Source organism: Jaculus jaculus, chromosome 19 (assembly GCF_020740685.1).
Source record: "Jaculus jaculus isolate mJacJac1 chromosome 19, mJacJac1.mat.Y.cur, whole genome shotgun sequence".
Classification (NCBI taxonomy): domain Eukaryota; kingdom Metazoa; phylum Chordata; class Mammalia; order Rodentia; family Dipodidae; genus Jaculus; species Jaculus jaculus.
In genome coordinates, this window is record NC_059120.1 from 32,386,456 (window position 1) to 32,413,222 (window position 26,767).

General features: G+C 41.6%; 1 protein-coding gene across 5 annotated transcripts in view; it reads left to right on the forward strand.

The window, feature by feature from the left end:
- The window catches only part of Wars2 (tryptophanyl tRNA synthetase 2, mitochondrial), a 171,690-nt gene extending 149,559 nt beyond the window's left edge, over positions 1-22,131 (forward strand). For 4 of the 5 annotated variants that reach the window (XM_004667509.2, XM_045138747.1, XM_045138748.1 and 1 more), the window contains 2 exons: positions 17,038-17,156; positions 17,703-22,131. In XM_004667509.2, the coding sequence (XP_004667566.2) occupies positions 17,038-17,156; positions 17,703-18,151 (568 nt within the window). In that variant the 3' untranslated portion in view covers positions 18,152-22,131. The remainder of the gene's footprint in view (positions 1-17,037; positions 17,157-17,702) is intronic. The other variant, XM_045138750.1, reaches the window with a different exon arrangement.
- The last annotated feature ends 4,636 nt before the right edge of the window (positions 22,132-26,767 follow it).

The following is a 26,767-nucleotide window of genomic DNA, read 5'->3' on the forward strand; positions in this document are numbered from 1 at the left end:
TAAATGGGTAGTAGACGAAATAAAAAATAAAATGGCAAAATTTCTAGAAAGGAAAGACAATGAGAGCACATCATACAAAACTTACAGGATACAATGAAGGTGGTCCTCAGGGGAAAATTCATAGCACTAAATGCCTTCATAACAAAGACAGAGAGATCCCAAATCAATAACCTAACCATCCACCTACAGGCATTGGAAAAGTGAGAAGAATCCAACCCAAAAGGCTCCAGACAGAAAGAAGTAATTAAGATCTGAACAGAAATTAATGATGGAAACTAAGAAAACAATTAAGGAAGTTAATGAAACAAAGAGCTGGTTCTTTGAAAAAAATCAACGAGATTAATGAACCCCTGGGCAATTTAATCAAGGGGGAAAAATAGGTGCTTCAAATTAACAAAATTAGCAATGAAAAAGAGGTCACAGCAGACAAAAGTGAAATTTGGACATTCTTCAGGACTTATTTCAATAACTTCTACTCCACAAGACAGGATAATATGGAAGAAATGGATGAATTCCTGGGCACATACCACCTACCAAAGCTAATCTCCTAAACAAAACCTATCACAGTCATCGAGATTGAAAAGGTAATCAAATACCTCCCCAAAAAGAAGAGTCCAGGACCAGGTCTGTCTTCTCAGCTGAATTCTATCAAACCATCATGGAAGAACTGAAACCAACTTTTCTCAAACTGTGCCACATAATCAGAGTACAGGGAAAGCTCCCCAACTCCTGTGAAGCTAGTATCACCCTAATACCAAAACCAGTCAGAGATGCCACAAGAAAAGAAAACTAGAGGCCTATTTCCCTGATGAGCTTAGGTGCAAAGATCCTGATCAGAATCCTTGCAAATTGAATTCAACAACACATGAAAAGCATTATCCACCTTGATCAAGTAGGCTTTATCCCAGGAATGCAGGGGTAGTTCAACATATGGAAATCTGTCAGTGTAATACACTACATAAATAAGCTTAAACATAAAAACCACATGATAATTTCAGTAGATGCAGAAAAGGCCTTTAACAAAATACAACATTACTTCATGATCAAAACACTGGAGGGAATAGGCATGGACAGTTTATATCTCAACATAATAAAGGCTATATATAAAACTCCTCAAGCCCAAATAATACTTAATGGAGAGAGAATCAAAGAATTCCCATTAAGATCAGGAACAAGACAGGGGTATCCACTCTCACTTCTGCTCTTCAAGATAGTACTGGAAGACCTAGCTCAAGCAATAAAGATAAAGAAATAAAATGGATACATACTGGAAACAGAAGTTAAGTGAGCCCTATTTGCAAACAACATGATTCTATACAGAAGAGACTGAGAACCTCCATCTCAAAGCTCTTAAAGGTGATGAACTCCTTCAGCAAAGTAGTAGGATACAAAATCAATGCACAAAATCAGAAGCCTTTTTATATGCAAAGGACAAGATACAGAGAAAGAAATAAGTGACATTGTCCCATTTTCAATAGAAAAAAAAAAACAACCTTAGAATAACATTAACCAAGGATATGAAAGACCTATACAAATGAAAACATAAAAACATTCAAGAAAGAAATTGAGGAAGACTTGAGAAAATGCTCCTGGAAAGTCAGAATTAACATTGTGAAAATGACAATCTTACCTAAGGCACTAATGTACAGATTTATTGCAATACCAATAAAAATCCCAACACTTTTCTATATAGAGATAGAAAAAGTGATCTCAAAATTCATATGGAATGGCGGAAGGCCTTAAATATGCGAGCACATCCTCAGCAAAAGAAACACCCATGGAGGCATCACCATACATGATTTAAAGCTATATTGAAAAACCTTAGTAATAAAAACAACATGGTACTGGCATAAAAAAACAGGAGTATAGACCAATGGAACAGAATTGAGGACCCAGACTTTGGGTCAAGTAACAACAGCTACTTGATATTTGACAAAGGCCCTAACAACATAGGCTGGAAAAAACACAGCATCTTCAACAAATGGTGCTGGACTAAATGGATACCCATATGTAGGAAAATGAAACTTGATCCACACATCTCGCTTTCCACAAAAATCAAGTCCAGATGAATCTAAGACCTCAATATAGGACCGGAAACCTGGCTACTACCAGAAGAAAAAAAAGTAGGTGGAACTTTCCATGATATAGGAATGGGACTTCCTGAACAAAACCCCAGTGGCTCAGGAACTTAATCCCTCAACCTTTGGGATCTCATGAAGCTGAAGTTTCTTCACAGACAAACATACAATAAGCAGAGCCAATTGATTACCCACAGAATGGAAGAAAAAAATTGTTGTCTGTCCAACTGACAGAGTTCTAATTTCTAGAATCTACAAAGAACTCAAAAACCTAAACAAAAGTCAAAAAACCCACTCACTAAATGGGGCAAAGAACTGTACAGGGAGTTCTCAGAGGAAGAAATACAAATGGCAAACACACACTTAAGAAAATGTTCATCATCCCTAACCATCAGGGAAATACAAATTAAAACAACCATGAGATTCCACCTTACCCCAGTAAGGATAGCAAGGACTAAAGAAATCAAATGAAAATAAATGCTGGCAAGGATGTGGAAAAATGGGAACCCAGCTGGGCATGGTGATACAAGTCTTTAATCCCAGCACTTGGGAGGCAGAAGTAGGAAGATCACTGTGAGTTTGAGGCCACCCTGAGACACCATAGTGAATTCCAGGTCAGCCTGGACTAGAGTGAGACCCTGCCTCAAACTCCCCCCCCCAAAAAAAGGAACCCTCATTCACTGTTGGTGGGAATGTAAGATGGTACAACCACTATGGAAAGCAATATGGAGTCTCCTAAAAAGGTTAACTTTTAGAGTTACCAACAGACCCAGTTATTCCTTTATTGGGCTCCATGCCTCCATTCAGAGAGATTTGCTCAACCATGTTTATAGCTGCTCAATTCATAATAGCTAAGAGCTTGAATCAACCCAGTTGTTCATTATTAGACAAATGGATAACCAAGACATGATATATATACATGATGGAATTCTACACAACAGTAAGGAAAAAACAAAACAATGAAATTTGAAGAAAAGTGGTCAAACGTAGAACAGATCATTCTCAACGAACTCACCCAATCACAGAAAGATAATTGTCGCATGGTCTCACTCATCTGTGGCTCCTAACCAGAATCTGTTTAAGATGCTGACATACCTAATAAGTATCTTGAGGATCAGACAATAGGGAGGTGGGGGACACAAAATTGGACCCAGGTGGCACTTGTGCCATAAAATTCTGCAACCTAAAAGACAGACTAAACAGCTGAACCTTCATCAGGTCTTTAGAGGGAACACCTGAATCACAGGGCCCTGGAGCAGGTATGATGAACACTAACCTTAATCTCCTGTTTCTCTCTCTCTTCTCTTCTCTCTATCTTTTTTATATTGCCTATCTTTGTCCTCCTTCTTTTCCTTGGTGTTGGCCTGTAACTCCCAGTACCAGCATGTGGTTAATATCCACAATGAGCTGTTTATCAGAGAGACCTACAAGGTTTCCCCAAAGAAGACCGATTTCTATCAGAGTACTTGATGACTACCAAAGGTTAGTGTTAAGAACCTAGTGATGAAGACACCATATGCTGTTGGTACAGAACATAGAGTGACCTGGATGGAAGGTGCTACATGAGAAACTGGGGGAAAATGACCAACATTTGTCCAAGCAACTCGTGGTTTAAGCTACTCAGCAGCAAGCAACTTGACATGATGCTCACCAGGTGCACTAGTGGCATACAGCCATGGTGGGTAACCAACTGCTCTTGATTTGGCTAACTGGTCCATTCAGTGGAACGGAACCCATAGCTGGAGCTGGGAAACACATCAGAACTGTATCCCAAAACAAGCCCGCTCCCCATTATCAAGCTCCCACGAATCGTGGGTTACAGAGGGCCTACCCCTATTATTAAATGCCCTCCAGAATAATAATGGTTATCCCATTTATCTGGTGTTGACTTCAGTAGCCGTTGGAAAACTTGCTTCTCTTTTTCAGATGGACACAGATCTTGAGGAGAGAATCACCCCATCGTACTTCACCAGGGCCTCAACTGAAACAAAGAGTAATTGGGGAAATGAGCAAGAGTGCTGCTTTCTTGGTGAACCTGGTGCCAGCACAAGGGTGAAGGAGATAAGACACAGAGAACACTCAACTCCTACCAAACCAGATATCAGAGACACACAGGCTCTCAAGACCTCATCACTGAAGTAGACCTAAAGCAAGCCCATCATGGCTCAGGGAAATTTGTGGAAGAGGGGCCAGGAAGATTGTTACAGCTATATGTTGGGACATTATGCACCAAGATATTGCCTCTTACCCATAACTGATGGCTAACCCCACAATGCATGACCCACATTCCCCAATGCAGAGAGGAAAGGACAAGGAAGAAGCTAACAATGGTACCAACATGGCTGCATACACACTGTGTACCTAACTAATATTAAAAAGAAAAAAAGACAAATGCATCATCTGTGATTCTTAAGCTGGAACAGCTTGAGTTGTAGCCATACGTGACAGACAAGTCAAGAGACAGATAAGCTGAGTGGGAGGGTGTGGTAGTTTGATTCAGGTGTCCCCCATAAACTTTGGTGTTATGAATGCTAGGTTCCCAGCTGATGGATATTTGGGAATTAATGCTTCCTGCAGGGAATGTATTGTTGGGGGTAGGTTATGGGAGTTATAGCCAGTTTTCCCCTGCCAGTGTTTGGCACATTCTCCTGTTGCTATGGTCCACCTTATGTTGGCCAGGGAGTGATATCCACCCTCTACTCATGCCATCATTTTCCCTTGACATTGTGGAGCTTCCCCTCAAGCCTGTAAACCAAAATAAACCTCTTTTTCCCAGAAGCTGCTCTTGGTTGGATGACTTCTACCAGCAATGTGAACCTGACTGCTACAGTAAAGTGGTACCAGGAGTGGGGTTGCTGCTAGGCACCTGAGTGTGTGGCTTTGGTCTTTTGGAGCTGATTTTTAAGAGGAATGTGAAAAGATTTGAAACCTTGAACTAAGAGACACCTTGCAGTGCTGTAAGTAAAGCTTGATGGACTGTTCTGGCCGGAGTTGAATGACCTCATGCAGTAAGAACTATGGAGTGTGAGGTTTGGCTTATGAGGGTAGAGAAAGAGCTTTGCCTGGGCTTGGCTAGCAGTTTGTGTGGAAAGCTTGCTGTTATGCCTGTGTTCTGAGAAGCTGTACAGGGTTGCTTTGCATAGAAATGAACTGCTGTGAGCAGAGGGATATGGCACAGAAAGAAAAATCTTTTGGTGAACTGCTGCCTGTTTAGCTGCAATTGAGAGATTACAACCTTTGAGATTGGGCCAGCTGACTGGGGCAGCAAAAGAATGTAGACTCTTTTGAAGGGGCCTGAAAGCTCAAGGATTGTCCTCTTCCTCAAAGTCTGCTTTATTTCCACCTGGATTAACAAATTGGCACCCTACCTGGTATAGGGGAGTATAAGAAGTTCTGGAAAGAGGGTCATTGAGTTTGCAGCACAGTCTTGTGTTTTGGAAATGGCCATGGGTAGTATGAAGCAGGTTTGCTGGATGCCTGCATGGAGACCTCATGGGGCCATGAGGATGAACTCTGGATTACAGTGGAGATCCAGTGTTGATGCTGGGACCATGAGATGGCTGCTAAGGAAAGCTGCTGGCCTGATGAAGTTTTCCAGGACTGTTAGTAGCCTAGCTCAAGGGGCAGAATTGGAAATCCAGAGACTTGTTGCTGGCTAGAATTATCGGACTTTGAGATTTGTCACTGGCTAGTGTTGTTGGACTTGGAGTTACAGTTTGATGTTTGCCCTGGTTGTATAAGTCTTGTATTGGCTGAATGTTTCTTTGCTATGCCCAATGCCACCTTTTGCAGGTGAATGTTTATTCTGTGCCATTATGGGTTTGGGGGGATTTTTTTGTTATTATGGCTCAGTTAAAAGAGCTTGAACTATGGGGGTTGTATTAGAGTTCTGTAGAGGAACAGAACTGCTAGAATGAATTATTTTTAAAAGGGTATTTATTGGATTATCTTACAGTAGGCCAATAGCAGTTGCAGGCCTGAGAATCACCGAACCTGGTAGCTGCTCAGTCCACATGGCCAGATGCCTTAGCAGTCCCAACCTGGCACTGGAGATGTTGCTGGAAAGCCTGGGGGCTTCCTGAGGAGCTGCTGGGTTTCAATCCATGCGGGTCTTCAGTTGATGCTGATCTTTAGTCCGCACTGGTCTTCAATCCATGCGGGAAGGTAGCAAGCAGCTCTGGCAGCCAAGTGGAAGGAAAGGAAGGAATGAAGGGGCTCCTTTTACCCAGAGCTTCCTTATATCAAGTCTCCCTCTGTACAGGACCACCCACTTTGGGGGAAGGGCTCACTTTGGGGGAAGGACTTCCTCCTTTACTTGATCTGTCCTAGAAGCAACTCCTGAGACCCACCTGAAAGGGATTTCTGTGGATTACTAAACAGATCAAGTTGACAACACCTTAACACAAGTCCACCCCTTGTCAACTTGGCACCAAATCATACCTCCTTACATCATACTTAATTTCCAAATGAAAATAGTAACAAGCTCATAATTCTGCCTAACATGCCATAACTATCTCATGTACAACCGGAACCACAAAATCTCCCCCCCGCCAACTAAAAGCTTAGTCTCTAATATAATGGGTCTAATATAAATTCAACAGTTAGGCAGTGATATAATCTTAATATTGGCATAGATATATGTGCACTGTGTTATCAAGGCAGGACAGAAACATTGCAATCACAGTCCTCGTTTCTGTAACTGGTCACGTGGCCTTAGCTGGTATTTGTAATTGCCTTCTTCTACTACCCATTCTGTATTTCCTTCACCTTCAGCAAGCACCTCAGCAGGTCTTGGTTCTTTACCTGGAGGGGTAAACCATACCTTCATTCTTGAAGGATCTGAGCCATTTATCACACTACTTCTATTGGGTTGTTGCAGTCGTCCATTGACTTTGACAACAGGACATGGTAACACTAACAGTCACCCTACAGGATCTCCTGCACTCCAGTCATATTCTTCCTTACCTCCATTGTGGAGGAACAGTCCAATTTCTCCCTGGTAATCTGGATCAATCACCCCTGCTATCACTGTAACTCCTTTCTCAGCCTGTTCACTCAAGGGCATTAGGTGCCCAACATGACCAGGGGGAAGTCTTAGCTTCCAGTTCAATGGAATATTCTTTGTGTCTCTTGGCAAAATCACTCCTCCCTCTGGGACCAAGACTTGTAGTCCAGCAGAGCATAAGGTTGCAGGAATAGGAAACAAAAATCTAGCTAATGCGTCACTTGAGGTGATTTTAAGTGGGACCATTCCCATTTCCACCCCTTGATTCCTGGACCCATGAATCCGGGCTATAGGAGAAACAGTACCATATATAGGATGCTGATTCAGAGCATACACAGCCTGCTGGAGGACACTCCCCCAGCCCTCCAAGCTGTTGCCACCTAGTTGGCACTGTAGCTGTTTCTTCAAAAGGCCATTCCACCATTCTATCAAGCCAGCTGCTTCAGGATGGTGGGGCACATGGTAAGACCAGTGAATTCCATGATCATGAGCCCACTGCCATACTTCCTTGGTGGTGAAGTGAGTTCCTTGGTCAGTAGCAATGCTGTGTGGAGTGACATGATGGTGAATAAGGCACTCTGTAGGCCACAGATGGTAGTATTGGCAGAAGCACTACGTGGAAGAAAGGCAAATGCATACCCAGAATAAGTTTCTGTTTCAATAAGGACAAAATGCTGCCCTTTCCATGGTGGAAGAGGGCCAATGTAGTCAACCTGCCACCAGGTTGCTGGCTGGTCACTCCGAGTAATACTACCATATCGGGGGCTCAGAGTTGGTCTCTGCTGCTGGCAAATTTGGCACTCAGCAGTAGCTATATCCAGGTCAGCCTTTGTTAGTGGAAATCCATGTTGCTGGGCCCATGCATAGCCTGCATATGTGCCCCCATGGCCATGGGCCCATTGGGCAATGACATGGGTGGCTGAAGAAAGTGGTTGACCACTATCCACAGAATGGGTCAGCTTATCTACTTGATTATTAAAGTCATTCTCTAATGAGGTCATCGTCTGATGAGCATTAACATGGGACACAAGTATCTTTATATCCTTTGCCCATTCAGAGAGTTCTATACACATACACCTTCCCCAAATGTCCTCACCAATTTTCCAATTGTGCTCCTTCCAAGTCCCACATCATCCAGCCAAACCACTGGCCACAGCCCATAAATCAGTGTATAACCGCACATCTGGCCATTTTTCCTTCCAAGAAAAATGCACAACCATATGCACTGCCCAAAGTTCTGCCCATTGTTAACACTTCCCTTCACCACAGTCCAGAGTTGTTCCAGAAAGGGGCTGTAATGCTGCAGCTGTCCATTTCTTGGTGGTACCTGAATAATGTGCTGAACCATTTGTAAGCCATGTCCTAGACCTCTCCTCCTCAGTCAATTGATCATAGGGTACACCCATGATGCCATAGGTGCATGCTTGGGGACAGAAGGCATTGCAACAGGAGTAGCAACCATAGGCATTTGGGCAACTTCCTCATGTAACTTACTCATACCTTCAGGACCTGCTCAAGACTGATCACGTATATACCACTTCCACTTAATGATGGACTGCTGCTGTGCAAGTCCAACTTTATGGCCTGGTGAGTCAGATAACACCCAGCTCATAATGGGCAGCTCAGGTCACACAATAACTTGATGACCCATTGTCAAATGCTCAGTTTCCACTAAGCATATAGCAGGCCAAGAGCTATCTCTCAAATGTAGAATAATTGTCTGCAGAAGATTGCAGGGCCTTGCTTCAAAATCCCAACAGCCTCTGCTGTGATTCACCTATGGGGGCCTGCCAAAGGCTCCAAACAGCATCCCTGTCTGCCACTGAAACTTCAAGTACCATCGGATCTGCTGGATCATATGGCCAAAGGGGCAGAGCAGTCTGCACAGCAGCCTGGACCTGTTGAAGAGACTTCTCTTGTTCTGGGCCCCACTGAAAACTAGTAGCTTTCTGAGTCACTTGGTATATGGGACGGAGTAAGACACCCAAGTGAGGAATGTACTGTCTCCAAAATCCAAATAGGCCCACTAGATGTGCTCCTTTCTTAGCAGTAGGAGGGGCCAAATAAAACAACTTCCTTCATCTTAGAAGGAATATCCCTGCATGCCCCACACCACTGAACTCCTAGAAATTTCACTGAGGTGGAAGGTCCTTGAATTTGGGATGGATTTATTTTCCATCCCCTGATGCACATATGCTGTACCGGCAACTCCAGAGTGGTTGCCCCCTTTTGCTCATTTGATCCAATTAGCATTATGTCATCGATATAATGGACCAGTGTGGCACCATGTGGAAGTGATAGGTGATCAACGTCCCTGCGAGCTCAGCTATGACACAGGGCTGGAGAGTTAATGTAACCATAAGGTAAAACAGTAAATGTGTACTGCTAACCTTGCCAGCTGAAGGCAAATTGCTTCTGGTGTTCCTTATGGACAGGTACGGAGAAGAAAGCATTTGCAAGATCAATAGCTGCATACCAGGTACCAGGAGATGTGTTAATCTGCTCAAGTAAAGAAACTACATCTGGTACAGCAGCTGCAGTTGGAGTCACGACCTGATTAAGTTCCTGATAATCCACTGTCATTCTCCAGGATTGATCTGTCTTCTGAACAGGCCAAATAGGAGAGTTAAAGGGAGATATGGTGGGAACCACCACTCCTGCATCGTTCACATCCTTCATAGTGGCACTAATTTCTGAAATCCCTCCAGAGATGTGATACTGTTTTTGATTCACTATTTTTCCTGGTAGTGGGAGCCTCAATCGCTTGCATTTGGCCTTTCCAACTATAATAGCCCTCACTCCACAAGTAAGGGAACCAATGTGGGGGTTCTGCCAACTCCTAAGTACATCTATCCCAATTATGCATTCTGGGACTGGGGAAATAACCACAGTGTGAGTTCAGGGACCCACTATCAGTCTAACATTTGCCAAATCTCCATTGATCCCCTGGCCTCTGTAAGCACCTACTTTAACCGGAGGGCCATGGTGCTTTTTGGGGTCTCCTGGAATCAATGTCAGTTCAGAGCCAGTGTCCAGTAAGCCCCTAAAGGTCTGATTGTTTCCTTCTCTTCAGTGTACAGTTACCCTAGCAAAAGGCCGCAGGTCCCTCTGAGGAAGGATAGGTGTAAGTTTAATATTGAAACTTTTGGCACTTGCAGGAGGGTCCTTCCTCAAGAGGACCTGGCCACCCCTTCAATCAAGGGGCTCAGAATCCATAAATTGGCTCAAGTCTGGAAACTGATTTAAAAGCTCTTGATTCTCTGTTGCTATAATTCAAAGAGGCTTTACATTCCCTTGCTCTGGAACTTTCCTGCTTATACAGATCAAGAAGAAATTCAGTAGGGCTCTTATCTATTTGACTTCTGGGAACACCATGATTAATCAGCCAGTTTCAAAGGTCCATACGAGTCATACCTTTATGTGCATAATTTTGCCTACGCTGTCTATTATGAAAAACATGTTCACCCCACCTTTGGCGATTCAGTGCTGCCACTTGGCCCTTGTTACCCAAGATCCAGTTATACCCATTGCATCTAAATCACCTAATGCAGCAACTGCAGCTCCCACTGAGAGGTCTTCTTTACATAAAAAAAACCAATGATAGGGGACTTTAAGTATGCCAGTGCTACCCTCACAAATCTGTATCTTATAGTCTAAGTGAAAAGCACATCTTCTGGATGCTCCCATTGTGCTGGCAAAGATGAGTTTACATGGCAAATCCACTCCAGCATTCCATGTTCTGTGAGCCTTTAAATCCCTTCATCAACATGAAGCCAAGGGATATCAAGCAGCTCGAGTTCACTCACATAGGCCATCTTTGGATCCATACTTCAGCCAACCAATCAAATAAACTCTCGACACCCCTTCCAACTGCACAAGCTGCATTGTTAAATCTAAAATCCCTGCTCAATGGGCCTATTTCAGTAAATTCAGCCTGATCTAATCTTATGTTCCTTCCTCCATCATCCCACACCCTTAAAATCCATTCCCACACATATTCCCTATGCTTCTGCCTGTACAAATTAGAAAATTCCTGAAGTTCTTTAGGGGTGTACCTCACCTCCTCTTGTGTCACACTTCGTATCTCACCTTTAGGACCTGCCTAGACTTCAGTCTGGTTATGGGCCTAGAGGCAAAGATGGGTGGGAACGGAGAAGCACCAGCACTTCCTGCTGATTCCTCAGACAAAGAGGGATTAATTCCCTCAAGCAAGGGTTGGGCGGATAGTACTTCAGGGTGTGGAGGTGGGGATACATCTGCTGCTAAGGGAGGGCAAGTCATATTTTCACCCAAAATATCTTCTTCAGAATCTAGCACTTTGATGTCCCCAGGTTCTTCCCACACATCACCATCCCGAGTCACAGGATTCCCCTCTTTTCCAGTCAGTGCCCTCACTTTAACTTCTGAGAGTTGGTGAGGCTGGGATTTGAGTTTATGTTGCAAGTTAGCCAATCTCACAATGAGAGCTTGGGTTTGTTTGTTTTTTTTTTTGCAATCTGAGCCCTGTTCTGGCTAGAGAGGAGACTGTCCTCCAGGGCACCTTTAGAAACCTTGAAATCATATATGTGGGTCTTAAACTTGGAATTTTACTTTTTGAGCTTCTGCTGTTCCCTCACTAGTTTGTCTGGAGATGCTAAAAGCAACCAACCAGCCTCATCATTGGTCTTACTTTTCCACAAATATTCAAATGTTTTAAATACAGAGTCACTAAATTCCTCACTCTTCACAAGACATGACTCAGGATCACCAACTACATCTGTCTCACGGAGTTCTTTAAATAGTGCACACCATGGATTATTAGTGTCCTCCTTATTTCCAGTAAAAGCGCTCTCCTTATCACCAGTAGGGCCTCTAGTAGCACTGAAGTTGGAGAGCCAACCCCAGATAGCACTAAGCCCATTAGAGAAATCCATCCTTACAATTCTGTTTCTCTGGAACCACTCCTGGTACCAAAATCTGTATTAGTCAGGGTTTTTTAGAGGAACAGAACTGCTAGAATGAATTATTTTTTTAAAGGGAATTTATTGGATTATCTTACAGTAGTCCAATAGAAGTTACAGGCCCAAGAATCACCAAACCTGGTAGCTGCTCAGTCCACATGGTCAGATGTCTCAGCAGGCCTGACCCAGCACTGCAGATGTAGCTGGAAAGCCTGGAGTCTTCCTGAGGAGCCGCTGGGTTTCAATCCATGCAGGTCTTCAATTGATGCTGGTCTTTAGTCTGCACTAGTCTTCAATCCACACTGGAAGGTAACGAGCAGCTCCTGCAGCCAAGTGGAAGGAAGCTCTTTTTACCCAGAGCTTCCTTGTATCAAGTCCCCCTCTGAGTGGGACCACCCACTGTAGGGGAAGAGCTCACTGGAGGGGAAGGACTTCTTCCTTTAGTTGATCCTTCTTAGAAACAACCTCCAAGACCCACTCAAAAGGGATTTCTGTGGATTACTAAACATATCAAGTTGACAATACCTTAACTATCACAGGGATGTATGAACATCATTGGAATTGATAAGAGTTATGGGGACTTTTAAAGTTGGACTGAATGCATTGTATTCTAGATCATGTATGGATATCAGTTTATGGGATCTAGAGATGGAATGTGGTAGTTTGATTCAGGTATCCCCCATAAACTTAAGTGTTCTGAATGCTAGGTTCCCAGCTAATGGAGATTTTGGAATTAATGCTTCCTGAAGGGAATGTGTTATTGGGGATGGGCTTATGGGTGTTATAGCCTGTTTCCCCATGCCAATATTTGGCACACTCTCCTGTTGCTATGGTCCACCTTATGTTGGCCAGGGGGTGATGTCCACCCTCTGCTCATGCCATTGTTTTCCCCTGCCATCATGGAGAGTCCCCTCGAGCCTGTAAGCCAAAATAAACCTCTTTCCCACAAGCTGCTCTTGGTTGGGTGATTTCTAGCAGCAATGCGGACCTGACTGCAACAGAGGGTTTGCGGGAGGGGAACAGGAGTGCAGAGGGAGATAATATGCCAACCCAAATACAACATGAATTGGTGCCATAGAAACCTTCATCCTGGGTAATGGACTAAAAGATATAACCTTCAGTAGAAACATGGAGTGATCATCTGGTTAAAGGGCCCTGGAAAGGGTGGGATGAAGCCATTTGTAAAACATTTGGCTCTGAATTATAACTCCAGATACCAGAAATTGTTTACAATTCACATTTAACTGTTGATCAAAGCGACCTATGAGGTTCCCCAAACAGGACAAGCTTCTGTCAAAGCACATGATTACTCACCTGAAGCAAAAGGTAAGACCCTATTATTGATACTACATGCTGCGGATGCAGAACATTGAGAGATCCAGCTTAATCTGGAAGGAAGCCATTACCCAGATGGTTAGCCTCGTTAGTGGTGAAGAGTGCTACATGAACTGCTTGGAGAAAATAGCCAACAACATTGTGAGCAAGCAGGGGACGCTTTTATATGAAAGCAACAAGACTGACAAGGTGTACACACCTGTTCTGCCGGAGACGGCAAGCATGCCACTTCAGGATCACAAGGAATCAAGCGCTGAAGAGCTGCTTGACACAGTTCCAGCCCAGCTGTCTCTTCCTTGAAGTCCAATGTGGCTCCTCTATAGAAAATCTTTGGCTCTCTACGCCACAGAAATACGTGGTTTTCTGTATAATGTTTGTCTTTCTCTGTCTTTCACTTGGTGTCCCAATCTTTGAGTTTACTTTTCCAGTAAAAATTGGTGTTGTTGAAGTATTGGTCAATGTATCTGAAAGAGGCTCTGGCATAGAATTGGAAAAACAAGAAAATGAGTCAGAGATAATTGTTTTCCTTAAAGGCCTTAAAGAAAGTCAGGCATGGAGTACAGTACACTTAGTAGGAAACAATGAACCTCCTGGAACAATGTAAAAATTGTTCTATGAGTAATTTTTCTAAATGGTGGCAATTGCAACAAACTATGACTCTTTACCAAGGATCCTTAAGAAAAACAATCAAAGTCAAAAAGTGTACAGCCGGGCGTGGTGGCACACGCCTTTAATCCCAGCACTCGGGAGGCAGAGGTAGGAGGATCGCCATGAGTTCAAGGCCACCCTGAGACCCCATAGTGAATTCCAGGTCAGCCTGGGCTAGAGTGAAACCTTACCTCGAAGGAAAAAAAAAGTGTTAAATCAGGGAGACCAAAGTCTAAGTATTGGAGGGACGTGGAAAGGAAAATTCAAAATAAATGATTAAAGGATAAATGGACCTACTGGGTCAGTGATTAATGATGGGAAGCCCCATTTGTGGTTGTTTTGCCTCTCACCTTTAATATAGTAATTGAAAGTAGAAGTTCAGGAAATCACGAGTGCTTGACTGCACATACATGGGGAAAATGTGAACACAGTTAATCATTATAGGGGCCTGCTGACTTTACTTGAGGTGAATAATTATGGGATTGTTTGATAAAAAGGAATAACAAAATGTTTCTATGAATTCTGTGAAATTGTACCTTTTCTGAAGTTTGTTCTTGCATGACGTGATCAGAAAATAAAAGACTGAGGCTAAGAGCTGTGGCAGCAGAAAAGTAGAGAAGCAAAGAAGCATGGAAGCATAGAAATAGAAAAAAAAAATAGAAAAAGAAAAAACAAGAAAAAAAAAACAGAAAAAGAAAAAAATAAAAAACAAACAGAAACCGAAGGAGGCAGAGAGAGAAAGATGGAAAAACTCAGGTGCCTTCAGCATTAGCCTCTCAGCTTGCACCAGAACTTGACTTTGAGTCATTATTTCACCACTCCCTTTCTCACCTCTCTTCGGGGACCCTCCTTCAAGCCAGGGCTGGACCCCGGCACTGTTCGATAGTGGCACTTAGCATAGATGGGTAAGCAATGGCTCTCTGTTTGGCTAAGGGATCTGCTCAATGGAAAGGAACCCATACTAGAACTGGGAGCCAAGTCATAATTTACACAGACCAAGATTATGGACCCCAATGAGAAGCTCCCACTAGTCTTTGTCCAAAAGTAAGTCTGCACCCATCAAAATCTGTCTAAATTAAAAACACTTATCTCCTTTAACCACTCCTGATATCACCCTCCATTAATAGGAATAGCTGACTCCCTTGCAGGAGATGAACCACCACACAGTAGGTAGGATTTCAGTGAAACCACAGAGGAACTGACAAGATGAGAAAGAATGCTGCTTCAGGGCAAACCTGACAGCCTGGGCTAGAGTAACAGGGAAAGACATTGAGGATACTCAAAATGCACTAAAGCAGAAACCCTGGAGCTGCTAACTGCTCAGGACTAAAGTAGATTTAAAGCACACCTACCACAGCTCAGGGAAGGACTAAAGTAGATTTAAAGCACACCTACCACAGCTCAGGGAAGGACTAAAGTAGATTTAAAGCACACCTACCACAGCTCAGGGAATTTTGTCGAAGAAGGGTGGAAAGAATGTAAGAGCCACAGGGTAGGAGGAAATATCTAGAGCCATTGCCCCCCCCCCCATAATAACTGACTTTGCTCTCACAACTCCATGGTGAATACCAGCAGTCCCACTAAGAAGGACCCTCAGTGGAGTGTTGGCAAAAAGGATGGAAATGATGGTGCCAATGTACCATGTATCCATGTAAAGTTTCTACTTGATTAAAAAAAGAAAGAAACTGCAGCAGGGCCTCAGTGGTTAGAGGCACTTCCTTGCAGAGCCAACTCACCTGTGTGATTTGCCAGCACTTACATTAAGCCAGGCATAAAAGGGGCACATGCATCTGGCATTTATTTGCAACAGCAAGAGACCCTTGTGCACCTTTACACAAACACGAGTGCACCTCCCCCCCCCCCCACACACACACACAAATGAAATTACAAGAAAGAAAGAAAAAATCCTGGAGCATTTTACTACCTGTGTTATCAAACCTAACCTCCATAGCCAAGCATTGCATATTTGGAATCACCTGCCTATACCCACAGTAGCACTTTCAGAACAGTATTTGACATTCCCTCAGTGACCCATCACTGGAAACTTTTTATGTAAGAATTATGTCATTATAAACGGATGCTCTGTTTTGATTTTTTTTTTTTTTGCTTCACATTGTCATACCTGAAAAAATAAAATACTTTAGATAAAATTCAAGTCTCCATTTTCTTTCCTCCCTCTATAGCACTTACAATGATGGATTTGGGGAAATGCTTTTGGTATGTTTTTATTTAATTTACTTATTATTTATTGCAGTGGTGGGCATTGAGCCCAGGGTTCTATGTATGCTATGCAAATGGTTTATCACTGAGCTACAATCCCAGCTTTCATTATGTTTTTCTACTTAATTACTCTAAATCTGTGCATCTGTATACAGTGCATAGTATGTGACTATATACTTTTACAATTTATGTAAATGTTAGTGTACTCTACATATAATTTTCAACTTGCCTTCTTCATTTCATATTGTTTTTATACCCATCTACACTATACTTAGAGATTTTGCTCATGTAATTTCTTTGTAGCATATTAATTGTTATGTATTTGAAAACAAAGAAACATATTCTGAAAAGTTCTTGAATTACATCTTATGTAATGGAGAGGAAAGCCCATAGCCTGAAAAGCTATCTGCCATCTCTAATTTGAAAACTGGGAGAGGTGTCTTTCAACTGTGAGCCACAGCTCTGAGGTAAAAGCATCTGGTATAAGCTGAGATATCAGACTGTCTGGGTAAGGGACAAGGAGTGGCTTTAAAACACAATTATCCAAAGAGTACCTGCTATAGAAGATATCACCACTTCCTCTTGGCAAGATCCTGTCATGCTGGAGTTGATGGCTGTATTCTTCTATGATGGGAAAAACAGAACCAGAGTAGACAAACATCTCTTCAGTGTTTGTCTGATACACATTGTTCCCTCTGACCATTTATTGGACACCAACAGTGAAATGGGTGCAGGAAATGCAGCTTCTTGCAATATAATTTCTGTTTAAGAAGGAGCCTTGCTGTGTTTTTCTCTATGTCTTTTATTAAAGGTCCACACATGTTCCTGTTGGGGAGGATCAAGCCCAGCACATGGAACTTGTTCAAGATCTAGCTCAAGGTTTCAACAAGAAGTATGGGGAGTTCTTTCCAGTGCCCCAGTCTATTCTAAGTAAGTAACACACACATGATTGTTAAATATGAGCATGTTTTGAAGAGAAGACTGGAGACTTAGAACTTTCTTGGGACTAAACTTGGCTTTCTCATGAGCACATTTCAGGATTTGTAACTGGAATCTTCATTGTGGTCATGTGGAAGTAGTTAGTTGGGTTATTGAAAATGATAACTAAAAATATTTGAGAAATGAGAAATTAAAAATAATAATTTTAATTTAGAAAATGTATAATTAATAGATGTATATTTACCTAAATAAACCAAGAGAAAATTGATGGTCCTCAGTCTGAAAAAGTAGTATGTTTCACTGTGTGTTTATGCATTAAAGATTCTTGAGCATGTCTGTCAAAAGGGTAGTGAGGGTAGTGACAATGTTCCTGATTTCGACTCATGAATAAGTTGCTCAGATTTTCACAATGAATATTTTCTATCGGTAAAATAATAAGTAACATGTGGAATTTTGGGTGTCTTCGGGATCTAGACCGTAACATTCTTGGTGATTTATTTGTTTTGTTTTGGACATGTATTTTGGTGTTTCCACCAGCATCCATGAGGAAAGTGAGATCCCTCCGTGACCCTTCTACCAAAATGTCAAAATCAGACCCTGACAAACTGGCCACTGTTCGAATAACAGACAGCCCGGAGGAGATTGTGCAGAAGTTCCGGAAGGCTGTGACAGACTTCACCTCAGAGGTTTCCTACGAGCCTGCCAGCCGCAAGGGAGTCTCCAACCTGGTTGCAATCCACGCAGCGGTGACTGGGCTCACTGTGGAGGAAGTAGTGTGCAACAGTGCTGGCATTGACACTGCACACTACAAGCTGCTGGTGGCAGACGCTGTGATTGAGAAATTTGCTCCAATTAAGAGTGAAATTGAAAAACTGAAAATGGACAAAGACCATTTAGAGAAGGTTTTAAGAGCCGGATCTGCCAAAGCCAAAGAATTAGCATATCCCACACTCCAAGAGGTGAAGAAACTGATAGGGATTCTGTAGGAAGTTCCAAATAGTCACAGAAAAATCCTTTGTATCTTGCAGTGTGAGCACTCCTGAGGGCAGCATTCCTCCCAAAATATTACGACTTTAGTATATTTAATTTGTTATTACTGATCATTAGCTTCAACTGATAAATCATGCTTTGATGCCTTCAGTAGTGTAAAGATTCAAATACTCCACAAATGTTGCATTCAGAAGAAAAAAATTATAGAAAGCATAACTTTTTGGATCCCCACGTATCTCAGGCACACTTCTGGGGCTATCCCCAGAAAAGTGATTAAGCTGAGCAGTAACTTGGGATATGGGCCATGGTGTGTGCTCCTTGCTGAAGTCCATAACAGGACTGTATCTGAGCCTTTTAAAAAGCTATACATAGAGATCTTGGTCATAGTCCTGAATCCAGTCTGTATTCAGATCTCATAGTTGGTTGTCATTAAGATGATGTTTGTCTTGATACAGTCAAGCTACTTACCTTGTTTCTCAAGAAATCATACTAACTTGTTCCAGCAAATATTTGTTTTTTAATTCAAGTACAGGATATCATATTCTGAAAGTATTTTGTTATTTCATCTTTATTTGTTTATTTTATAAAACCCAAGTCCCTAAATTACATTACTAATAGCCTCCCCTCCCCATCCCAAATTAATCTACCAACCTCTTGTGAAAAATAGGAGGGACTAAAACAATGGCCTATCATTTAATATGCTTGCCTGCAAAGCCTAAGGACCCAGGTTCAGTTCCACAGTGCTTACATAAGCCAGAGGCAGAAGGTGATACATTCATCTGGAATTAGTTTATAGTGGCTGGGGGCTTTGGCATGCCCATTCTTTCTGTGTGTGTCTCTCTGCCTCTTTCTCTCAAATAAGTAAATAAATAAATAAGTTTTTTTTTCAAAAGAGAAAAATAAAAAAAATAAAAAGGAGAAAAGTGAAGTCTGATGTAGAATTAGCTCAAAAAATATCACTTAGCAAGTAAGAAGCAAATCCAAGAGCAAACACATAGCTCCTTGCTCATAAGGGCTGTCTGGTTTGCTTTGAATCTGCACAAAGCCTCAATACAGGTTTTGAGCTTTCAAATATTCCAATTTTGAGGGTAAGTCTTAGAAATACACACCTTGGAACCTGAAATGCTCATTTTATTTATGTTAACAAATTAGCCAAAAGCTACCTGGTATAAATTTGGATTCAGTCAACCTTATTCACTTATATTCATTAAAATCCCAATAGGTCCCAAGTTTTGTCTTCTAGGCTTATATTATAGATACTTCTTCCAAGTCTATTTTCCTAGACTGTGGCAGTAGTGAGGACTGATACTCAAGATAGTCCCAGTGAAGAGAATATTCTCATCTTAACCTCTTCCTCCTCTCTGTACATCATAACAAATCACCCTCAAACCTACACTTCCATTCCTACAGCTCCTCTACCCTTTCAGACCTACACCTGAAAATAGACATGTCAGTCGTGGCTTACACAGCAGGACCTATAGCAAGTACCATTGCACATGTATTCAGCTGTTCCTGGAATACTTGATAGAGAATTTTGATTCAAGTTTCAGCAAAGAAGAAAGGGGCAAGTAGTGTGATCCTTGTAACAGCAACAGACGTAAAAACCCTGAGTCCAAAAATTCAAATTATAAGGTTGTCTTAGAGATCACTTGGTGTGTGGAAAAAGGACACATTTTGCCTGCTGGAATTTTTCAAAACTTTTTATTGACAATTTTCATATACAAACATGCTATAATTTGATAATCCCCTCTCATTACCTTCATTTTCTTTCTTTCCCACCCCCTTCCACTGAACCTCTTCTTCCTTCCAACTAGTCTTCTACTTCAATGTCTTTTTTTTTTAAATGTCTAAATGTTGATGAGGTCATGGTTATGTCCCAAAGTATTCCTCCTTATCCTGTGGCTTTTACATTTTTTCTGCCTTCTCTTCTGAAATGTTCCCTGGTCCTTAGAGATAAAGATGTACCATTTATCACTGATAGAGATGTTTTATTTAGCACTGAGTACTCAACAGTCACTTATTCTCAGCACTTTGACAAGTTTTGAATCTCCCTAGTAGTCACCACAGTCTGCAAAAATAACCTGATCTTAACCAAGGTGATAGCAACACTAATTTATGGAAAAAGTCATAAATATTTAGAGGGTACTTTGATGGACACAACAAATCCATCTAGTCAACCATTGCAGCTTTGCCACTAAGGTCTATGTCCTTATTAATCATAGGCTGCTGAGTAGACTTTCAATACCATACATGTACTTCCTCCTTTGGAATGGGCTTCAACTCCAATCAAGAGAGCAGTTAGTTACCCACCATAACTGTCATGCCACTGTTACACCAGTGGATAAATCTTGGCTGGCTGGTTAGTTGAATAGTATGAAAGATGCTGGGTAAGTCCCCCAGCAGCCAACATAGCACTTCCCAGCACTGTGACATTTATCTAGGAGAGAAGAGGCTTTCAACGTTATTATTTAGTGTCTCATAACTTATGCTTCTGGTGTCTTCAGCAATAGGATCTTATCATCTAATTCTAATGGGAAACCAACATCCTGTATTGTTTGGGGGACTGCAAAAGCCTCCCTGACCACTCATGGGGAGGATAATACCCCTGGCACTGGAGTTATCCTGCTACAGTCTATGACTTCAGAGAGCAATATTATCCACCCCCCACCAAGAGTTTTTGCCAAAATTCTTTTTTTATCTTAATTTGTTAAGTAGCCAATAATCATTCTCTAACAGTTCTTTATCTGTACAGTAGATTGCTTTCTACTATAGCCTGTTTCCAGTTCAGCCTGTCAAATGCACTGTGCTGGTGTTACCAGTTAAAGGGAGTACCATGTGACAGTTGTTGGATTTTGGGGGTTTTTGTTTAGTTTTGTTTTGTTTTTAACAAACTCCAGAAACATATGCCACCTTGTGCATCTGGCTTACATGGGTTCTGCGGAATTGATCATTGGTTCTTTGGCTTTGCAGGCAAGTGCCTTAACTGCTACGCCATCTCTCCATCCCAATATTGGAATGTGTGTTCTTATCCACTATGTGTTATACCTGTGTGATCAACATTCTTTGATCATTCTTTCACCTGCTTGACTCATTTGAAGGTTTTTGAGTAAGGGTGTCGATTCCTCTCTGTGATTGAGCTGAAAACAGATTGCCTATGATTAGCAATTAAGATTCCAAGCACTGCCTGGCATGATGGCACATGTCTTTAATCCCAGCACTCAGGAGGCAGAGGTTAAGAGGATCACCATGAGTTCAAGGCCACCCCGAGACTACATAGTCCAGGTCACCCTGGACTAGAGTGAAACCTTACCTCAAAAAACCAAAAAAAAAAAAAAAAGAAGAAGAAGAAGATTTCCAAGTACTCTTGTAGACAACAACCAGGTGGCTTTACTGTTAATCATTTTAAAACCTCATATGTTAACTCTCAATAATTCTGTTTTGTTGGCTAAACAAGGATTATTTGCTTTCTCAAGGAAGTAAATTGGGATTCATTGTGTTACAGATTTGTCCCTAAATATGTAATTCAATATTGTGGCAAATGTGAGCAACAAGAGAAAGATAGTATGCCTTGAATTTAATAGAAGACACACAGAGACGCTAGCTAGAAGATGCTTGGGGGTGAGTGGTTGCCATAAATGTTCAGGGAAGAAATATTATAAACATGGAGTAGGAAAAAAGGCTTTCTGATCAGAAAGTAGAACACAGAATGACCATACAGAGAGAAAAGCATACTATATTATTTTGGACATTAAAGCTGTCAATATTTGATCATTACTTTTTACCTATAAAACTGACTATTCCAAATGGATCAACATATTAAATGAAAAAAGCATTTGCAGAGCACATGTTTACAGATATCTTTTAGGCACCAAAATCTAGAAATAAGACACTACCCTCAGGCTCCTTGTTCATGTGGATATGGCTGTGGGAAGCTGGCAAAAGGTGGAATACAAATAAAGCCAGTTTTCTCAGCCTACACCTTTAGCTCTTAATAATTTGAAATATGACATCCAGATGTGTCCATTATCTTTTGCTAATAACACAAGGTTACAGATTTGGTGAGTTTAAAAAAAAAGAGGTTTTTGAAACTCATGGTTCTTCCTGTGCAAGTTCAAGCGGCTGTATCTGATAATGGCCTTGTTGCTGGCAAAGTCCTAAGGCATTACAAGGCATTGTGTAATGAAAGACAGTCTCTCTTCCTCTTCCTTATAAAATTAACAGTGTTCCTTCATGAGAACTTCACCTTGATGACCTTATGAATCTTAATTACCTGTCTCAAAGGCCCTTTCTATATATACCACAGTTAGGATTTTTTTCTACTTTCTTTTGTTGTTTTCAAGGTATGGTCTCACTCTAACCCAGACTGACCTAGAACTCAGTCATCCCAGGCTGGCCTCAAACTCATAGTGATACTCCTACCTCTGCCTCCTGAGTTCTGGGATTAAAGTTGTGTGCCACTATGCCCAGTTTTGCTACTTTCTTAATATCTCATGATGGAAATTAAATCCCAACAGACATTTCAGAAGGAATAAACCGAATTCAAAGTATGCAAAATTTCATATTCAGTGATCCTCAAATAAGATATTCATTATCTGATATAACTGTGCTGGCTTATAAAATGCATAATCAGCCGGGCGTGGTGGTGCACACCTTTAATCTCAGCACTCGGGAGGCAGAGGTAGGAGGATTGCCATGAGTTCAAGGCCACCCTGAGATGACAGAGTTAATTCCAGGTCATCCTGGACCAGGGTGAGACCCTACCTCGAAAAACAAAAACAAAAAAAAAATGCATAATCATTTTTATATAGCCTCTCTACCTCTGCCTACATATGCACAAACTCAATCAGGCTTGCAGTTGTTTTTGAGAGCATTTCTGAAAAGTAGATGATATGTAACCTTCCAAGGCTCAGTGTCCATTGCATAAGAGATGGCAAAATAATGTAAGAGCCAAAGGAAGGGTAGGACTGCTTACAATGCAGTCTAGAAATTGGTCTTGATATCCATGCCCTTGAAGTGCCTAGAACTACCTTTATAAGACCCTCATCATAGGAAGAAAAGATTATGACATCAAAATAAAGGAGAGACTAATTGAGAGAGGGAGGGGATATGATGGAGAGTGGATGTGTGAAGGGGAAGGTGGAGAAGGGGAGGTAATTATCATGCTTTACTTTTTATAATTTTTTAAAATTTTAAAAGGAGATGATATGACTATGTCACTGTATCTAGAAGTATGGTTTAACATATTTCCCATTGGAAGTAATATTTAAAAATATGGGCTCTTTCTGGGAGGAAAGCCATGTCCTGTGTCATATATGTAGATGCCATGTTGAAGTACTGTGTGCCTGGTTCTTACTCTCAGGTCTCCACACATTAGCATGTCCCATAAGAACACTCCCTGGGAACATTCAAACAAACATGTTAAATAGCTTCCTGAGTTTGAAAAGCCTCCCCCAATAAGAGGAAGTTATGTAGTAATTAAACAAAAATCAATAAAAACATTTTTTTAATTCTTTCATTTCAGCGATTGGGAATTCACACACTGGGGCCTTAGCCACTGAAATCGAACTCCAGATGCTTGCATCACCTAGTGGACATGTGTGACATTGTGCTTGCCTCACCTTTGTGCATCTGGGTTACTTGAGATCTGGACAGTTGAACATGGGTCCTTAGGCTTCACAGGCATGTACCTTAACCACTAAGCCATCTCTCTAGCTCAGTAAAAACTTTGTAACTTGTCCAGATGGCCTGAGGAAAGAGTTGCTCCCACTATGGACAATGAACAAGAAATAACTCTTGGACTGGAGATGTGGCTTAATGGTTAAGGCATTTGCCTGCAAAACCAAAGGACCCATGTTTGAATCCCTAGTACACATATAAAGCTAGGTGTGGAAAGTGATGCATGCATCTGGAGTTTGTTTGCAGTGGCTACAGGCCCTGGCACAGTCATACTATTCCTCTCTCTCTCTCTCTCTCTTTCTCAATCTCTCTCTCTTCCTCTCTCTCTCTCTTTCTCTCTCAATCTCTCTCTTTCTCTCTCAATCTCTCTCTCTCTCTCTCTCTCTCTCTCTCTCTCTCTCTCTCTCTCTCTCTCACACACACACACACACACACACACACACACACAAGTAAATAGATTATATTTTTAAAAAAGAAACCTTGTTCTATGAGTAGTCTACCAAAAGAACCTCCTTGTTCTGGAAGAGGTGTTAATAAGTACCCATGAGAATGCAAGACAGTCAAACTGCTGCATGGATGGTTTCTTTTCCTGGGTCCTTATAGAAAATTAATGAATAGTGGGATTTCTAAAGTTGCTGGTTGTTTGGGGATTTTGTTTTTGAGGCAAGCCCAACAGACTGATCTTTTTTAATGTGAGAGAGAGGTGGGGGAGAGGGAGAAAACTGGCATGCTAGGGCATCCAGCCACTGCAATCCAACTCCTGATGTGTATGCCCCCTTGTGCACATGTGCAACCTTGCATGCTTGCATCACTGTGCATCTGGCTTATGTGGAACCTGGAGAGTTGAACATGAGTCCTTAGGCTTTGCAGGCAAGTGCCTAACAGCTAAGCCATCTCTCTAGCCTGGGAATTCTTTTTTATGTTTATCCTGTGTATTTGCTGGTTTCTAGTCATCTTTGAAACTCCTGCAAACTCAATTCAAAGACAACTTTCTAAAAATAGTGAGCATCTGCATCAGTGCAAAATAGTCATGCACTTTGGCCTTAGTGGTATCTTGTACTCCCTCCTCTTCCCTCATATTTAAGTCAAGGCCAGATCCAGGTACTTCTGTTGCTTTTCTTACCCATTGCTTTCCTCCTTAACTATGAAACATAAAATAATCTAGGCCTGAGACCTTTTCAGCTTAGCAACTCTTCTAGTCTAGTGCTTCATAGCTCCTTTTCACACTGCTGCTACTTGTAAAAAGAAATGCTCCTGTCATCTTTGTAGGTATATTATTCTTCTCTAGCCTCCTTTTGATGTCTGATGCCACTCCAGCTGAGGCACATGACCTCTGCACAATCTCATTACATCTGAATTTGTATATTGTTCTTACACCTTTCTCATTATTCCATAGTAACTAATGCTGTGCACTTCACTGTCAGTCCTGTGGAACTTTTAAAACCAAGCCACTATCATGATTTCATGTTATTTCTACATCTTGTACAACTGCAGATTTGTCAAGCTACCTACTCTGCTAAGGAAATTGTTGTGATCACTTATTTTTAAATATATATAATCTTGATCATATGTATCTATATTAGCCTCCCCATCTCCCCTCAACTCCACTGTACTTCTTTTTTCCACCTCTGTTATTACTTCATCAGAGACAGGAATGGCTTCTCAAGACCCTTCCCTATCCATAAGGGAGTGTTCTATGGCCCAATCATGTATACTTGTACAGGTAACCACAGCTGCTATGAATTCATGAGTGCAATGGCCTTGTCATGGCTGCATGACAAAGTTCCACAGTGTTCCTCCCATCTTCCAGCTTTTACATTCTTTATATTACGTCATATAACATGTACCCTGAGCCCTGGAGGTAGGAGAGTGACTTATGTGTCCTGAGTAGGACCAAACACTAATCTAATTATTTTTGAGGTATTAGGACACACATATGTTGGTCATAACAGAAAAGGTTGTGCCGTGTGAGACATTTAATGCCAAATTAACAATTATAGTATTAAACATAGTTGCCTTCTCATATATCCCATTCTCCTAAAATAATATCTACAAGTGTGCATACACACATATACAATTGTATTTATTGTTCAAATTTTCACCACTGTATTCATAGATTTGTCATAGCTTTTTAACTTTATTGACAATTTTTATACATGAACTTAGTATAATTTGATTATAATACTCTTCCTTTACCTTCTCTCTCTCTTTTTTTTTTTTTTTTTTTTTTGAGGTAGGATCTCACTCTAGCCCAGGCTGACCTGGAATTTACTATGGAGTCTCAGGGTGGCCTCGAACTCACAGCGATCCCCCTACCTCTGCCTCCCAAGTGCTGGGATTAAAGGCGTGCACCACCGCACCCAGCTGCATTACCTTCTTTTGTCCCCACCCGCACTCCTCCATCTACTGAGCTCCTTCTCTCCAGCTAATCCTTCTATTTTGATGACTGTCTTGCCATCCTCCATCTTCTATGACAAAATGTTGATGAGCTGAATATTGTGCATGTCTTGTGCAAGTAATAACAGCTACGGTGAGGTCACAAAATAATGACCAGTTTGTATACAGAAGAGAGTGTCCCAAAGTACATCTCCCCATCCTCTAGCCCTTACCTTACATTCCTTTTTAAAAAAATATTATTGTTATCGACATATTTTGTATGGATACAACATGTGTTGGTACCCTCTTCTCCCTTGACCCTGCCCCCATTCTGCTGGGGCCTCTCCTCAGTGGGGTTGCAGGTATTCCCTATGGGGCTATGGGTTATGCATTGTGGAAGCAGCAGTCAGTTATTTTTTGGCAGGGGGAAATGCCTCTAGGCATGATGTGTCAACCTGTGCCTCTTACAATCCACCCCCTCTTCCACAAAACTCTCTGAGCTGTGGTAGGTGAGTTTTAAGTCTACTTCAGTGATGAGGTCTCTATGGATCTCTACTTTA